An 18481-nucleotide genomic window follows, 5' to 3' on the forward strand; every position below is an offset into this window, starting at 1 on the left:
ATGGACAGACCTTTAGTTAAATTATTTATCCAGGTTAGATGTTCGGGGCGACGCCCGTCCTCAGTGTGCAAGTTGCAACTTCTGCGTCCGTTGGTGCTGCACTCATCTTGATCTTGATTTTCCAGAATCACCCATTTACACATAATACACACAACACAGCAACGCTGATTAATTATTATATTCATGAAGACGCAGGAAGGAATAAAAAGCTCGACTCTCCACTTTCTAATATGGGTGCACCGCCAACCACACATACACACAAACACACACAAACAGTGTGGGGCTCTGAAGGCAGCGTAGTGGCCACTCATGCATATTTTGGCAGCAGAAAGTGGACTGCAACAGAACATAAATAATTCTGTTGTTGTGATCATCAGCTCACTGTTCAGCCTCTTAAACACATCTGCAGGTTTTAGACACTGGCACAGAAATTCTCTGAAATGCACGCGCTCGGTCTTTTGTGCACACTTAAACACACACGAGCACTCAGAAACTCTTTATTCAAACACGGGAGGCAGCTGGCCACTCAGTGGTGCTGTGTACCCTCTGAGCTGTATGACTGGCCTTCACACACACACACACACACACACACACACACACACACACACACACACCTGCCTGCTCTTCTGTTTCTCTACTGTATCTTTAAAGCTTCAGCCTTCATGAGCGCACGTGTCCGGGTCAACTCAATACAATCAATTCCAAATGTTAATTTAAATTGCAGCCCGTTTGCTAACGACAGATCATTCCCAATCACTCCCCCGTGGTATTTGTTCTCAGCGGCTTCATTATCGAGCAGAGAGCTTTTCTCCCGTCAACTTTTGGAAAGAGATCCGTCACTAAGACTGCTTGAAAACAAAGTGACATTGACCCCGACTGTGATAGGCGGCGTGGAGCGCGCGCAGGGCCTCGCCGTTTCCTCTCAACACAACGTGTGTTTGTACATAAACGTCGGCCCGAGTTAGCGTCACCGGCAGCGGTGACGGGACTGATTGATGGGTGACTGACAGCAGGACAGAGTGGGCAGGACTCTGCTGCACGACAACATAAACTGAAGCTGTGATTTCACCCAACTGTCAGAGAAATGTTGTTGAAACTTTTGAAATATTGAGTTGTTAAAACATATCGTTCTAAATATTTATTGTTCACCATATTTCATACATTTACACATGCACTACATGTACAAGTATCTTAACTAGAGCCTGACCGATACTCGATTTGTGGGACTGATCCCAACACGAGGAAGTAAAAAATTATTCTTTCTTTCTCTTACATTGCTAATAATCTTCCAGATAGTAGCTGCAGCTCTTTCTTCACTCCTGAAACCAACAGAAACAATCTTTTTTCTTAAAGTGTTGCCGACTTTTATGGTACCTACAATTCAAAATGCATAACTCTATGCATCTAAGAGGAAGTTGTCTTAGATAGGAATAGGACAGGAGGAAAAAAACATTGTTCTGTTACACAAAATTGTATTGTGGGTGGTTGAAGTTGTGTGTTTGGATCCCAGTCCTCAAAAATCACCACTTTTTCTTCCTTTACTCTCGTTTCATACCATTAACATGTAAAAGTAAACATCTGTGTGTAAACCCAGCTGATTCCTCACATGCACATACACACATGATTTCTTCCCAACACACACTCACACCGGCACACACACTCTGTGTAGTGTTTGCCCTCAGCGTGCTCCTTGCGCAGTTGATTGACAGCAGAGGCTCTCTCTCTCCCTCTCTCCCTCCTGAGACCCCCGAGTACGAGGGAGAGAGAGAGCGAGGGGAGCAGAGAGACGCTCAACATACATTCAGACCCTGCTGCCAGTCCCAAGGGTCCTCCTCAGGCACTCAGCAGGGGCTTCTGCTGCTGCTGAGCCAGAATCCCCGCTCCCTCCTCCTCCTCCTCCTCTCCGAGCTCCTCTTCCTCTCTGTGAGTCTCTGCCCCCTCTTACTCTCTCAATCTTCACCTGAACCTCTGCTGCTGCATCACTGCTTGTCTGTTTACCTCCCTGCCTTCTCTCTTTTTACCCCTGTTGCACAACCTTCTCTTCATCCTCTTCCCATGTGCCTTCTTGCCTGCCTCTCTTCTCCCTTCTCCTCTTCTCCCCATCTCCTTTTTTCCTCTCTCTTGCATTGTTTAACACTCACTCTTCGTATCTGACCTCATGGTCAGGTCATCAGCGAGAGGTACAAGATGCAGCAGATAGAGAGAGTGCAAGAAACACCTCGCGGCTAAAGCCTCCCCCCGATAGGTCCGCGAGGAGCTGAAAGCCGCTCTGCGTCCCATTAATAATGAATGAACCAGATCAGTTGGTTTGACTCAGAGCCTTCGCTCTCTGCTCCTCCTCCTCCCTCTTCCTCACCTGTAATGAGCAGGGAGGAGGGCAACGTGATCTGGGCCATAACTCACTCCAGGGGAGTCCCGAGAGGGAGTCAAAGTCCTTTCTTCTGAGCCCCATCATCCTCTCGTCCACTCCCTCCCGCCACGCCTCGTCCGTGTGTCTTCAGGGCTTGCGGTGCTCTCGCTGTGCGAAAATGAGTTTCGGCAGCAAAAGCAAACGCTTGCAAAAAAAAAACATGTAAAGAGAAGCATCACTTTTTGACGTCTCATGCTCAGGGGCCCCATTGCAGGATTGTCTGAAATATAATATGACTTGTGGAAAAGTCTTTTTCGGTTTGCATCTGGTCTGATCGCTTTACCTGTTAAGAACGAAATGTACGGAGGATCAGCTTGCTGAGGTTTTTAGAGGGAATCTGCTCCTTTATTCAGCAATCAATTTCTAAATCCTCATATTCCCTCAGCTGCTTTTGTCCCTCTTTCACTGCAGCTTTTGTTTTTCTCACCACTTCCCCTGGATTATATCTCGGGCAAAATCACATTTAACAACTTCTCAGTTAATATCGGCACACACGCGGAAGCTCTAGTTCCCAGATGCACATAAATTTAGTGTATTAGCGCAAAAAGTGATTTACTGTTCTTTTGCTGAACTTCCAGTCTTGAAAAAGAAGGAGCACTTTTCAAACCAAAAGAGCTGCAGTTTTAATTAGCTGGAGCCTGTCGTCTTAACAAGTTTTAAGAGGTGAAATGATAACTATCGGTGCCAAATTTAATTATCTGTAACTAATTAATTACTAATGGATTGGCAGTGGGCAGTGAACGAGGCTGTGTAAAAAAAAAAAAAAAAAACCTTAACAAGTTCAGCCAGGCAAGCTGTCCTCGCTGCAGCAGCGTGCTTCTTCTCTTGGTTTGCAAACCTGCCGTATCACCTGTAAGAACATGCTAAATTCGATTTTAGCTTTTTCTCTCCCCCTACCAAACATAAAGGAGAGGAATCTAGTCACTTTCCCCAGCTCCCATTGTGCTAGGAGCGAGCAAACAAACAATGCAAAGCCTGAGGAGATTATACAGAAATTTGTATTCTGCGACACGCTAAGCCCCCGCGTCTATTTCAGGTGGGTTAGACTTCTTGGAAGTGTCCCACCACCCAGAGTGCTGCAGGGTTTTAGTGCGGCGACAAGTGCAGGGCAGGAATCGGACCTCTGAGCGACTGCTGGTTGGTGTGTGGTTCAGCTGTAGTGAAAATGAAATGGTGTTTGGCTGGTGAGCAGGTTTAATTTCCCACCCTAGAGTAAAAGCCAGCAGTGGCAGGCAGGCAGGAAGGCAGGCGGGCTGCTGGATTAGTATTCAGCTGGCTGTAGACAACAGAGCCGGTCTGTTGCTGTTTGCCCTGTGGCTGTTGTCTTGCTGTCAGGTTAGCCAATGACACGTCAGAGCTCACCTCTCCGGCCTCAGCAGCTCGTGGCTATAATACACTCGCTCGCCGGCTCTCTTTGCACTGCACCCTGCCACTGAAACCGACAGCTTCCATCATTTCTTAACCTGTTTGAGTGGAGAAAGGTTAGCTCGACACACGCCGCTTTTGTTGGCCTTCTTCCGCCTTCAGCTAGATATTCACACTTCAGATCTGGTTTTCCATTAAGCACTCAACAGCAAAAGAAGCTAGGCTTCAAAGACATTATATGTCATATTGCCGCGTTACTAATGTTCTTACATTAACGCAAATCTTCCCAACAATATTCAAACCCAGTGAAATCCTTAATTTATGCGATGTAACTGTTTGTTTCATTTGGCCGCCTGTCGCTAGAACTTCCAGGAGAAAGTCAGAGAGCGAGGAAGGAAGTCTGCACACGAGACAAACCGGAACATGAATGAAACTTTAAACATCACTTTTCACCCTGAGTCACGTAGATGGATGTTAATCGGCGATGGTGGTTGTTTAACAGTGAAGATCCCACTCTCCTACGTATGTAGTCCAATCAAGGAATCGTTTACTTGTTAACTAGACAAATTCAACATTTTCTCCATTGTTGCAATAGGATCACCCAATTTAGTGTCAATATACTGGAAGATAATGCTTTATATTTCAAGAAACATCTAAAATACATCACTGACATAATAAAAATCAAATCAAACGTATACTATATTGATAAGTATAACTCCATTTTAAGTATTTTGTCAAGAATACTTAACGGTGGTTGCTTTAAAGTAAGGAAACGGTGTGTCTTAACTCAGTTAGCCTATAATCCACCGATTTATGAGGCACAACCATCGTTCTCCATCTTCTGTCATTTATTTTCTCCAACATGGCGTGCGTTTGAATCAGCTAAGTAATGTTATAGTCGCAAGAAACCAAATTGTGAAAACTACCAAAGTACCCAAGGCTATTTGTTTTAGCTCATTTATGGAGCAAATTAAATAGTATCAAAATAGCAGGTGAAACAGATTTCTATTTGCAAACATAATTTTGCTACAAAATGATCATCATTAACTGATTTTGGGTTATGTGTTGTCAGGAACTCTCTTATTACAAACAGTGTTTTCTGCATATTAGTTGTTGTCTACTGTGGAGTTTTTAAGCCACTGATTTTAGAAGTACACTCCTGAGTTCGTGGCCACTAGAGGTCACCATAAAGCAAAAAGAAAAAAAAATAAAGATAGATAGATAAATCCACATGTTGGGTGTATTGTGTCGTCTACCAGCAGATGAACCGCATGAAGATGACAATTTTTGCAGAAGGAGGAATATTTGGTGCCAGCAGCTCATTTTATTGTCAAAGTTAATGTACCACATAAAAAAGCTTTGTGAAGTAAAAACTGCATTCAGCATGTTTGTTAGGCCGAGGGGATGAAGAAAGTGATGAGAAGCTGCAAATGCAACCAAAAACTTTAAAGGATAACTTGAATTAAAGGAAAATTAGAGTTCAGTTCTTCATACAGCATGTTGAATGAGTAGAATATTCATCAATAAAGAAGAAAGCTGTCCAGATTAAGACTCTGTGGCTACCAGAAGCCCTCTTCACATATTTGGAGCCAAGTGTGACTTTGTCTCGTCAGTCCTTGACACTTATTTATAGCATCAGAGCACATTGTCTGTCTGCCTGACACTTTTCCTTCATGTCCATGACTCCCACCGCATCACCGTCTGCTTTCAATGGCAATCCAGAGTAGATGCAACCTCTATAGAAGCTGTAAGCAGCATAGTTTTACTTGCATGTTATATAAATCCAATCCAATTTTCAGTTTCAGTCCTCAGATCTTGATCAGGTAAAACTCAACAGGATTCAATTGAGTTGAAATGGATTAAATCAGAATTTATCTGATGGTTTGAGGACCTAAAAGTTGTAAATAAGACAAAGACAGTGCTGCAGCTTCAGCATTTTACTTAATGCAATTACTTTTGACAGTTTGTGCATTTACAAATACAAAAACATCCTTAAATGACCTGCAGGAAATGTTTTGTGAAGTAAAAGTGATGATTTAGATCCGTGTTAAGTTCGGACTGCCAGTTTTTGTGGATTTGCATTTCCGTCCTCGGATACCTGAGCTGAGGAGGAAAAACAAAACACATCATACAAAGCACCTTGAGAAAAGTTGATTTTGGCATTTTTTATTTTTTCCCCCCCTCAGGCATTTTTACAATAAATGCAACCTGCCTTATTCAGCCATTAGAGTTCTTTGTATTGAACCAGCTCAGGCGGGTTAAAGTAGCATCAAACGCCACAATGTGCTCCGCTACAAGGTTGGATGATGCTGCCCTGCAGGCTACATGAGCGAACTTCTGTGTGGGTATCTGGTGCAGCATCTTTGTTGGACGTGTAAACTACAGTAAATGGATCCACATTTATTTTCTAACACCAGTTTGAAAGGATTCAGTTCATGACATGAACTCTTTGATGCTTTTTGCCATGTCTTCAGCAATTATTTCATTTTTGTTGACTGCTGCAGTCGACCATTAAAACACCCAAACAGTCGCTCTGTCTGTTTAAATCATCGTTCTTGTAATAACCGTTCCAGTTTTTCCACTCGATCGTCACCTTTTGGCTAATGTGACAATGGAGCTTTGGACGGGGAGGTGAAGTGTGAGTGTTGCAGGTGGTTTCTGGTGAGGCAGCATCTGCCGGTGGATGCTCATTTCTATTCCCTGTGAGAGTGGGAGCTCTAGGTGTGATGGAGTGGTCGGGAGGGGGAGGAGGTGAGAGCTGAAGCCTGACTAACTGACTAACTTGGCCAGCTTTCCTTGTGGAAGTTGAGATCAAATGAAGCGCACTGCTCTTTCTGTTTCCATCTGTGTCTTTGTTCTTTGTGTTCGTGTCCGTCTCTCTGTTGCTCCTTTCTAAATGTTTCTCTTTCAGTCTTCGTCCTTCGGTCTTCGTCTGTGGACGTATACTGACGACAGAAGATTTTAGAGGACACAAAACAGATTTGAGCGCAACTCTTACTCTACAATATGTTTTGTTTCTCTAAGCTTTTCCTCATCAATAAACTTCCACATGTCTTCTATTTGTCTCTGCCCATTGTTCCGACTTTATCTCGCACTTTCTAATCTCTCATCCGCCGTTATCCCCCCGTCTTTCGCCATTACTGTCCATTTCCCCCTCCATCCCGTTTGTCTTTCATTCTCCTTCTCCTCCCGTCCTTTGTCTCGCTCTCCTTTTCCCTCCCACCCCGCTGAGCCGGGAGGCCCTTTGATGCGGAGCTGATATCTATTCACGCGGGTCATTCATCAGCACTGTGTCGCTCTTTAAGCAGCGAGCAGGAAGCCAGATCAATAAGATGGCTGAACGGATGGATCGCTCGAGAGTCCTCTTCAGCCCGGAGAGATAAGGGAATTTTTTTTGAATGGGTGGCAGTTTTAAGAGTCACAAAGGGTGGGCAAGGGGTGTGTGGGAGAGATGAATAAAGATCTGAATGCATCACAGCCAGTATTAAAATGGGCCAAGGCATTTAGATTGAAAAAGGTGGTAAAAGTTTGGAGAAAAATCTGCAAGGGGTCTCGCTGGAAGGCCTGTATGTCAGCTTCACCTTAGAGTTTCTCATTAAATCCACTTCTAACCCCCTGACAGGGATTTTGTGTATATAATTCCTGTGATCTTGAACAAATGAGGAAAAACCAGCTGCACCCGAATGTATATTTTCAGCCTCAGTCAAAAATCAGAGACCCCACTGATCAGTCTTTAATCTCAATCGTGCAGGATTTGAAAACCCATTATCTTCAACATGTATTAAGTAATGAGATTCTGCTCATTTTTATATTCATAATTTTATTTTAGATCACTACTAGAATAGGTTTATATACTTAAGTAGCACTGTATTCCCCCCTCTGTCTGAAACACTCTTTTTTAGCTCCTGTCTCTTTAAGGCCCCACCCCCCTCTCCTCTGATTGGTCAGCTCGCACACGCCTGACCCAGCACTGCTAACACCAACAAAGCAAGAAAACTAAATCAATTCCTACGTGTCACACTAGTCACAAGACGTAAAATATGTGAATGTGCGGCTCCTACTGACGAGGAGTTTCAGGAGCTTCTGTTGTTGCGGACTTTAAAGATCATTTACATGCACAAGAACCGATATAACACACCGAAGGAGAGGAACAACACAAAAAAGCATAATAGGTCTCCTTTAACATGTGAGATTAACTTTTTATTTGTTCCTGAGCTAAATCACAGAATGTTTGCTAGCAAGCTAAAACTCCGACAGGACTTCAGCAAAACACTGCGAGTCGATAACCATCAACACTTTACAAAAACTATCACTATGAACAGTGATACAGCCTTTATAACACTCTTATTACACTCCAGTTGTCCACTTATACATTTACAAGTAGTGAAATGGAGACAGTAGCCTATATTAATTGATATCGAGTCTCAAGCAAGGTTTCTGTTACGGTACGGAAACACCATTTGGACAAACCATTCAAGAACTGCAGCACACTGTAATCAGAACCAGTAATGGCATTTGTTTGAGGTTAGTTATGATTATGACATTTGCTAATGTTAATTACTCTGGACAGTGGTGCATACTCGCCTGTCGTGGCACAGCAATTATGGAAGGGATGTAACCCTGCAATATATATTCTAATTACAGCCCTGGATGGAGATGATATTTGGTTCACTGGTATTTAGGCGCTTTGCCATCATGCTGCTGAGTTGCCAACACCGATGTGAGCTGAAAATATAGGAAGTCTGGGGCAGAGAGCCACGGAGACGCTGACAGGACATCAGCTAAAGGGTCGACAGTCAGGGAACGAAGCTCTTCTCTCTCTCAGTCTTTCCTTCCCCGTCTTCTTCACAGCTTCCTAAGTGCAAGTGTGAAAGTAGCCAGAGGAAGTAGAGGGAGACAGGGAAGACACACACACACACACACACACACACACACACACACACACACACACACACACACACACACACACACACACACACCACCTCTCTAAGACATGTCACCCCTACCTTCATCACCTCAAGGTGATTTTTAGTTTTAAGTGCAGAGAACACTCAGGATTTTTTGATTTGTTGTATATTTTATCGGGGCAAATGTGAAAAATATGAGAAAATGGAGTCGGGGGGAAAAAAAAAATAACATTAAGTGCTCAAATCTCCACAGTGCTAAAAACACATCCGAGGGAAAGTGCAGAAAATGTGCTAGTTCACATCAAAAGTCAGAGAAGGAGAATCATCCAGAAATAAGTATGTAAAAATAAAATTACAGTTGGCGTCGAGGTGGGTTAGTGTATGGAGGTGTGTGTGTTCGCCTGTAAAGGTGTTGACACAGGAAACAACCGTGTAAACATCTTGGCAATCTCATGAAAGTGCAAAAAGCAGAGTTGCCCTTTTTGCTGTTCTTCTTTCTCGGATGACTCCACCTCTCATCAGCTGCTTCCACTGTCTCACACTCGTTCACACTTTGACCTCGTGTCTTGTAAACCACTGACATCCTCCTCAGTTATTATTTACTGTATCTGAAGATGTTCTGATTCTGCTGGAGTGTTGAAACTAAAACATGGGACTGAAATTTAGTTCTTGGTGATATTCTTGCTGTTATAACGTGCCGTTCGTGAACAGCGCAGACAGAACAAGCTGTCAAAACGACTTTAAAGGTTTTTGCTTATCGTGACAGAGCAGCAGCTCGTGACTTTTGTATCAGGAGGCAGAAAAACAGAAGCCTCAGACCTGTTGCTTATTAAAAATAATGCAGATCAATGTGGGCTGTAATCACCCTTTCTGGCAGGCGCTGTCAGACCAAAACAAACATGAATATGCACGAGCTCGAAGGAGAAAATCAGTGCCCGTTGATTAATTTATGTACGCCTGAAACTGATACACATAGTCCTGCACTTCATAGCAACAAATGGATCTCAAATGTCTTTTTTTGACTCATCTCTTCCTCTCCGTCCGTCCACAGCTGCTTCCTGTCGCTGCTCCTGGTCGCCGCCGTGGTTTGGAAGATCAAACAAAGCTGCTGGGCGTCACGGCGACGAGAGGTAAGACAACAAATATTGATTTTGGCTGCTCTTTTTTCATTTGGTAAATTAGCAACCACCAAAACACATGTTGTGATTAGTGTATTCGATTTCTGAGCAATGAAGCTGCTTAACAAGCTTGACTGTTTCGGTCAAAAGATTACAAACCCAAACTCTAAAAATCCAAAACTTAAACTTATCAAAAGTTAAGCTATAGAGTCATTTAATCATTAATTAGTACTCTTTTCACTTCATGACACCTCATATAATGTAATTTAGACGCAAAATCAATGAAAAGCGGAAGTTCTTTTACAGGTTTTGACCTCCTGTATTTCAGGAAAGTTCTGGATTTAATGAGTTGCAAGCGATAAGAGTTACTTTGATGAAACACTGACACACGTACAGTACTTTCAGATTTTACCTCTACCTTCGGACAAAGCCAGGATGTGTTTCCCACCATTTTCAGTCTTTATGCTAAACTTAGCTAGCCTGCTACCGGCTGTAGCATTATGTTGGACCGAAAACACAAGATTTGTTTTGTACTTCTCGTCTGTGACAACATGTTAGTGATAAATCAGTCCCATTTATAAATAGTTCAGAAGAGCGAAGACAAGGATGAGACGGCAGTTAAACACTGGAACAAAGACTCTTTACATTAGCGGCGAATCCTGGAATCTGTTTACTTTTGTCCTCCTTTATCCTCATTTTTAAGGACAGCCTTTTTTCTGACGGGCTGGTTCTGAGAGCCTAATAGCTGCTTTTATCTCCAGCAGGCTTGATTGCTGTGATGTTTTTTATACGACTGCTCAAAGACAATCTTATATTATATAAGCTGCAGCGTACAGCAGCACAGAGTTCACATTACTCCTGTTTCAAAGTCCTGTTATTTTCTGCCTTATTAAAATTCAAAGATTTTTGTTATTGAGGTTTGTCAAAGCATTCAGTTTTGTGCCTTTTAAAATATTTTCCCTCTGAATTAAAAGAAATAATGATACGCACAAGAGTAAACATTCACAGGTGTCGCTTTTGAATCGAGCAAGAAAATTACAATGACCAAAATAAGAAACTGAACATGGATGAAAATGTAGAAAGTTCAATGAAAACCAACAGGGTTTCTAACACTCAACATATCCAAAATGAATTCATTTAAGCATTCGATTTCAAGCTGTCAGCCATTGAAAGTACATTACTGAAGTGCAGTGACCATAATTAATTGGTGCTGCCGCTCAGCAGAGTCAACTGAAGAAAACTCTAAAGTCAAAAGTGTTTTGGAAGGACTGAACGGGGGAAGCCAAAGCAATCTGCCAAACTGTGAGGAGCCCTGCACGCTACGCGAAGGACAGAAAACGACAGAAAACTTTCAGGTCTTCAGATGAAAGTCAAGTAAAAATATGAATTCATTTGTTGATTTATAGACGGAAAACTCTTATAGGTTTAAGCCGTCTGTATACCTGCAGCATACCTGCTCGTGAAACGTATACTGTGATGCACTGCAGATTTTAAGCTTCAGTGACGTTAACCCACTTTTTCATAAATGCACACACACACACACACACACACACACACACACACACACACACACACACACACAAACACACAGTCCACACTGCTGACGGACAAAAAGCAGGCCTTCTGACAAAGCTCCTGTGTGATTGGTTTATGCCTCCCTAAGAAGACAGCAGCCACAATAGATTTGCTCAGTTTATGACTTTATTTCTTAAAGTCATTGTCCAAGTAACTGACGGCATTTTATTTTGTCAAGGAAGTAGGACGAGCTCTTAGTAGCCTCAGCGTTTGACTGACTGAGGTTGACAGTGTGGCATGACGAGCTGGTCGGCCTCAAACCTGAGTGCATATGCAAGTTTTAAATGCAGGTAAACCCACTAAAATAGGCGATTGACTCCTTTTTTTCATTAAAGTTTGTCTTTCTTTTTTTTAATGTGTGTGTTACATTTACAGGAGAAAAAAGAGGCATATCGAACACCTGATCAAGACTTTAAAACTTGTTTTATAAAGTCTTAATCACATTTTGAGTTGGACACATCGTTTTTTCCATAGCTGATGATGGAAGTTGTGAGATTTCTCGCTTCTTTCTCATCTCTGTTGAGAGTTGCAGTGACACGAAAGCCGGCGACAGTGGTTAGTTTTTATGCCTCCACGCTGCCGACAGCTGTGACCAGGGGCATTATGTTTTTGGCATACCACCACGATGTGGTAATTCTAGTTTGATATCTTCAACTTTAGTCTCTTTCAAACTCAGCACCGACTGAACAATGTCCGAGCGCTGCTTAAATGGAGAGAAATGGAAAAATATTAGCAAACAAGCAGTCTTAACTTCAACGCACATCATGGGGGCATGTTCACCTGGGTGTTGTGTTTCCATCTGGCTGTTGCTAACTAGCAGACTGTGTTTTTTTTTTTTTTGCAATTTATAGCAGGGCTAGCATATTCAGCTGACTAAAGTGAAGTGGGAACTATGAAAAGCCACCGTGAGTGCAATTTTTGCAGATTGAATTCACACTGAAATGACAAAATTGGTTTTCATAGTGTATCTCCAGAAGGGCTTAAACCACCTTTTTGAATGAGCGGCTGAAAGGTTGTGTGCATGTGGGAGTGTGTTTCTCCATGTGTGTCTGCGGCAGCGTCTGAGGGCATACAGGCTAATGCTGTGCTTAATGTGAACTTTTTGGTTTGCGCTTTTCACACTCGGCGTGCCGGCTGAAGTGCCTTTTGGCTGCAACCTCGCCCAGTAGTGCTGTCATCACCTTCACCTCCGGATGCCTCTTAACATCCCCCCCTTCACCTTCTCCCACTCCGTCCTCTCTTCATCACACAACCACTGTTGTCCAGCTGGACCCTCTACAGGATAACCTTTAAACAAAATTAGCACTGGACCTTTTGTTAAGAGGACTGGGGGCTGCAGGAAACTGAGGGGTCAATATTAAACTCCCCAACACCCGGAAGAGCTTTTGGAGCACAGCAGGGTTTGCCAACATACCTTTCATAGAATCAACTTGGCCTTCCCTGAAGCAATTATGAAAATATTCTCTTCAGTTGGTGAAAGCAGATAGTAAAAAGTTGAAATTAAACTTTTTTATTGTTCTAGCAAATCCCAAATGAAGAAAATTGGAAATGAAGGTTTTTATAGTCACGATTTCACATTTAAGCTGGTTTATTGTTCTTCATTCTTCAGTGGTATACTCACGAACATTTGTTGTGTTTTCTGAGGTAGAATAACTTCATTAAATGAGTATGAGCACAGCATGATGTTGTTCGTGATGACATCCCCCAATATTGGTTTAAAAGTCATGTACAAGGATTACATGGTCACCGATTTGAATTTGAAAGTGTAAATTTTATTATAAGTCAACATGTGATTGACATTCTCATGGACTGATGGTACAAGATGCATGAAGATTGAGGGGGTCATATTTTTGTGATTTGCCAACCATATCGATTGATGTATGGAAGACTCTCAATTTACCAAGAGTCTTTGACCTGGTCAACATAATCTCACATCAAAACGACTTCAGAGGTCGGTTGACAGCGACATATGTGTCTGTTCCCCAAATAACATGAATGTTGCAGCGTACTAGCAACAGACGTACCGTACCTTTGTTGCAGTTTGATTACGTTTAGGCAGGAAAACTACTGTATTAGTTTTAAGAAAAACATCTTGGTTTGGGTTAATATAACCTGCTTTCATGGTCGACCTCTATGGTCATTTTTCTGATGAGGACGGGCTGACAAAAGAAGTCGAGTCAGTTTTATTTAAATATCCCAAAATCACAAATCACATTGCCTCAGTGGGCTTTAAAATCTGCACCGTGTACGACGCCGTCTGTCCTTAGACCCTCGTTTAGAAACTTCCCAAAAAAAATCACCCTTTAAACGAGGATAAAGTGGAAGAAATGTCAGAAGAGTCACAGAGGAGTGATCTTAATGCAAAAGATGTGATGTGTGCAAAAACAGACCAGTAAAATCACAGAATATGGAGCCACGAGAACTACAGCTTTGAGGCTAAATTCAGTTTTAGCATACTTATAAAAGGCTATGAGACAGTCACGATGGTGCCCTGACTCATGCATCTTTTCAAAAAGCTCGGCACTTCCTGTAAAGAATTCAAAGGGTAAGACAAGCCAGTTGGAAAGAGATACATTTCTGCCAGTCAGATTGCTGCAGTGACACCGCTGCCACATCAGGCTTTACACTCAGTTTTTAGAAAATCCCATTGAGTCCCCCTATAATCTGTAGCATAGAGGTTGAAGATTAATTTCACACATAGGAGGTATATAGTCATTGTCATTTAAGTCAAAGTGAAATTTGCAAAACCAGCATATTCATCCAGCACAGCTACATTTAAGTGCATAAGGTTACCACCTGCAGATCAGCACAGCAGGATGCAACCTTGAATACAGGCTGCTTTCTGTGAAGATTTAAAATTTCCTTCTGAGACGTAGCTGCACGTCAGAGCGCAGCCGTCTCTGAGGGGAGTCCTTATAATGATGTTCCTCATGACATCCTTCATCAATTCAATTTAAGTTCCAGTCCAAAATCAGGATAAAGATCAATAGAAATCACATTTACATGTCTTTGTTCTTTTGCAAAAGTAATGATAAAAAACTGAACAGCAAACCCACAAAGGCATGAAAAACTGGCTCCGTGCTTAAATCCAGGACTCGGCTCAAACTTGTGAAAAGAGTTGGGAGGTGTGAGAGAGCAGATACAATATTAGTTATATCCTGAGCACCACCTATCACAGATGTCGAGATGAATTAGGGCCGTGACTCCTTTAGAAAATACTCAGCAGTAGGTTTTGGCATCCCGTGTCCACCTCCCTCCACACCCACTCTGAAAGGATTTTTGTACTACTTCAAGAATTCAGTCTGGACATTTTTCTTCGTCTGTTCACGACTGCAAGAGTTCCTCATTTCCTGAGGTATTGAAAATTATCATTTTGCTGCTACACAAATACACTTTTCCTGCGATGTTAGACCCTCATTATCTCAAACACATACAGTTTTTCCAACTAATTTAGAGTTTTATAAGTAAAGAAAACAAACTCCATCCAAGAAATATTACAAAATCAAGAACTGGCCTGGAAAAGGCTCGAATTTTGTCTCTGTGAAGGAACAAATCTACTTTCAGTTTTAACTATAATTACCTTGTCCTACTCATGCAGAAACATAGCAGACCTGCCTTCATACATACACATGATGTACTGTGTTAACACAACGTGACACATAATTTCCAGCAAACAGAAAGCTAATCATGTTTTTCCATGAGGTCGACTCTCTCGTTACAGCCGTCTGCGTCTCTGACACCGGGACCGTTCTGTTCTTTTCAGCACTGTCCCCTCAGGCTCAGTTCCCACATTCAGCCCCGGTTCCTCCGTGTTACTCGGTGCTTGCATCAGCCGTACAGTGACACACATTTGCAGCTAATTATGCCCACGTTCACCTCACCGAGGCCCGGTGTGGCTGGGAAACGGTGGCCGTTGCATTTTATGTGGTCATCCCGGGGTTGCAGGAATTTAAGGCTATGGCCCTGAGCCTTGTACTTCTCACTCATGGCTTCTTGTTATCTGACTTTTAAGGAGTTTAAGCTTATTGTGCTGTCACAGTCATTGTAAGTCGCTCTGGATAACGGTGTTAGCTTAAGCCCTAAAAATGTGAATGTCACTCTGAGCTGTAGAAGGCAGTAGAAGCAGGGCTTGAATCAACTTTTTAATATTTTTTTTTTTCTACCAGCAACTCACCAAAATAGCTGTCTTGAAATAAAACAGTTAATTAGTCTCATTGTACTGATTACAAGGGGTGATTGATAAGGTCACAGCCTAAGGTAGAAGGAGCTGGAATGCCGCCAGAAGGTGTGAGTGATGTTATCTACCACAATATATGGTTATCTCTCGTTTTTGCAGGTTTTCTGGTGTAAATTTTAAGCACTGAGTAGAAATAAGTTTTGAACTATTTTCGAGCTTCCTACTCGCCGTGGTGCCGGGCACCTGCTGAGACTAAAATATATGCAAACAAGCACACAGATCCCAACAGGTGGGCTCCGGGGTGTTCCAAAAAAACCTTCACCAAAGTCTTCAGCTGCATGTTTCTTCCTCATGTGTGTGTTTGCTGTGCATCTGTTTGCATAGATGTGCTCGGATGTGTGTGTGTATGTATGTGTGTGTGTATTTCTGCACCGAGTCTTAATCAAAGCCTTCTTCTGAGACCTGACGGGTTCTTTGAAGGAGCTTGAGCTAACAGATGGCAATAGACAGACCAAACCACTGCAGACATTTCGTGCCATTGGAGGCACCGGCCTTTTAGCTCCATTGCAACGAGAGCGAGCTGCTGTCAATGCTGCTTGGCTGTGAATTTGAGTACAGAAAGTCTTAGGTGGCTGCAGCTTTGAGTGCAAATAATCTAAAACTGTATTTAATCTTTAAAGGGAGACAAATTCATAAAAGGAGGGAGTGTAAGTTTCTCTTATCAGCAATCGACTATTACAGCACGCTGACAGGTTTTCAGACACAGCTTACGGAGGCCCGCAACATGCGCAAATGATAAAGGATTTTTTTGAATAGAGACGAGCCGGCTCGCTAATTAGAGCAGAGATCCAGCAGAAGCATCCGGTAGCAGGGTAATACATCATGACGCAAAATACTGTAATAATGGCTCAGCTTTAACATTCACTTTCGTTCTTTGCCTCAGGACAGAAAGTCTCGTTTCTCTCCATTGTGCCACCAAAATGAGATTTCAGGTCAGACTGTGAGTTTTTGAATGCGTTGAGTTTACAGTACCTGGACACGTAAGAGTTGAGTCACACGTGTTGATTTATAAAAAGGCAGTAAAAGTCTCACTGCTCCTTTGTGATGCACAATACTGTAAGTCTTTGATGTTCATTTTCTTTTATTTCTTTCCCTTCACTGCCGTCACACACCGTTATATTCCCATGATGCCCCTCCTTACTCGCCGTACCTCAACTAAAAATATCTGCATGATGACAACATGTGTATTTAGCCGACATCCATCGTTGCCCTAACACAGATATAAATCCCACGTAACTCGACGTGTGTTAGGCACATATTGCACCCAGAGGTATTGACAGAAATGCAGGATGTGATAATGTCAATGATCGCTCCCACTGTGTCCCACATGATTAACCGCGTTGTAGATTCTTTACACTATGCCAGAGGCAGACCTACAGGAAAGGAGGGAGGCGGAGGAAGTGGCATAAACGTCTCCAGATACCCTCACATATTTATTACCCCATTAAACTGCCCTCCTTGCCCCCCCCCCAACCACCACCACCACCTCAGCTGTAAATATGAATGTCAACCAAGGTGTCAGGCCCTCTGTTAAAAATACCTGCTATTATGTCATAAAATGAGTGGAAAGCTGCTCAATGGCCTGTGATGTGTAAACTTTTTTATTTTTTTCCCTCCTGATCAAATGTTATACAGCTCAGGTTGTGGGATGTTAATGAAGTGATGTGCAGAGTCCTTCTTTTTGAACACACACGTTCGTTCACTGCCGGGAACTGAACTGCCACCGCTTCACTCGTGCCTTTGATGATTCTGTGGGGGGAAAGTATACGGTCCACACATAAAAGTTCCCAAAGAATGGGAGCAGATCAGAGGGAAGATCTGAGGCCTTAACAAGGCGAGCGGCTGTGAAACCTCACCGCTCTAAGAAGTAAGACATTTCACTTTAAGTGTATTAACCTACGAATTCACCCACTTTCTGTGTATTCTGTTTTTTTTTTTGCTTCCTAGCTGAGTTGCATTTTGGCCTTGAGCTTTAGGTAATTATGCCCTTATACATTTATGCATGAGGGCATTTAATTACATCAATGAAATACCTATGAAATCTCTCTGATTAATACCCGGTTAGCGACACTGGAATAAAGCTTTTTTAAGTATGCAACTCTTGCAGCTTCTATCTGGGATGTTTTTGTAATATCAGAGGCTGGAAGTAAAATTATTTTACTTTTACTTTCTACGTTTGAACACAAGTATCTGTCGTTTCTACTCCTTGCATTTTCAAAACAGGGTTGTTACTTTAGGATTATTTACTCATGGATTATGTTTATTTTGCGTCATTGCACACCACCTTCCCAACACCACAAGACTGATTTCACGGCAGGCGTAGCGAGACAAAACACCGTAAAAGACGTAAGAAGTCTGAAACAGACAGAGAGGGAGACTGGAATGGGCAGAAAAGGTGTGTTAGTGTCTCGTATCTGCAGAGACCCTGCAGCTCCTCCGCCTGGATTTTCTTATTTTCTCACTTTGTCGCTGCTTGCTATTTGACGTCCTGGGAATGAGACTCAACAATCATCTTGGACAAATGCTACTGATTCTACCTTTTAAGTTTAATAGTCTTTTAATAGTCTATTGCATTAATATGTCGCGAGGTTCAGTTAGCTTTGCACAGAAATGGCCGGTAGAAATGTCCTTCAGAGGGAAACTTGTTACTTTCCTACTCTCAGTACATTTCAGAGCCTGTACTTTATTAGTTTACTGTATCTGTACTCGAGTAAAGACTGTGTGTTCTCTTGCCACCTAAGGCAAAGTGTAAAATAACGTGTAAAAAGAAAATGAAATGATGTGCTTTATGTTGCGTTGTTGCGCCCCACACATTTTAGATATGCCAAATTTTAATTAAAGCAAGACAGAATCAGTATAATTGATGTAG

The 18481-nt window shown here is 42.4% G+C and overlaps 1 protein-coding gene across 2 annotated transcripts in view; it reads left to right on the forward strand.

Annotated features, from left to right (window-relative positions):
• The window catches only part of atrn (attractin), a 139859-nt gene that overhangs the window by 77980 nt on the left and 43398 nt on the right, over nucleotides 1–18481 (forward strand). For both annotated transcript variants that reach the window (XM_073483318.1, XM_073483317.1), the window contains exon 26: nucleotides 9734–9812. In XM_073483318.1, coding sequence (XP_073339419.1) covers nucleotides 9734–9812 — 79 coding nt within the window. The remainder of the gene's footprint in view (nucleotides 1–9733; nucleotides 9813–18481) is intronic.

This window comes from Pagrus major, chromosome 16 (assembly GCF_040436345.1).
Source record: "Pagrus major chromosome 16, Pma_NU_1.0".
Lineage (NCBI taxonomy): Eukaryota > Metazoa > Chordata > Actinopteri > Spariformes > Sparidae > Pagrus > Pagrus major.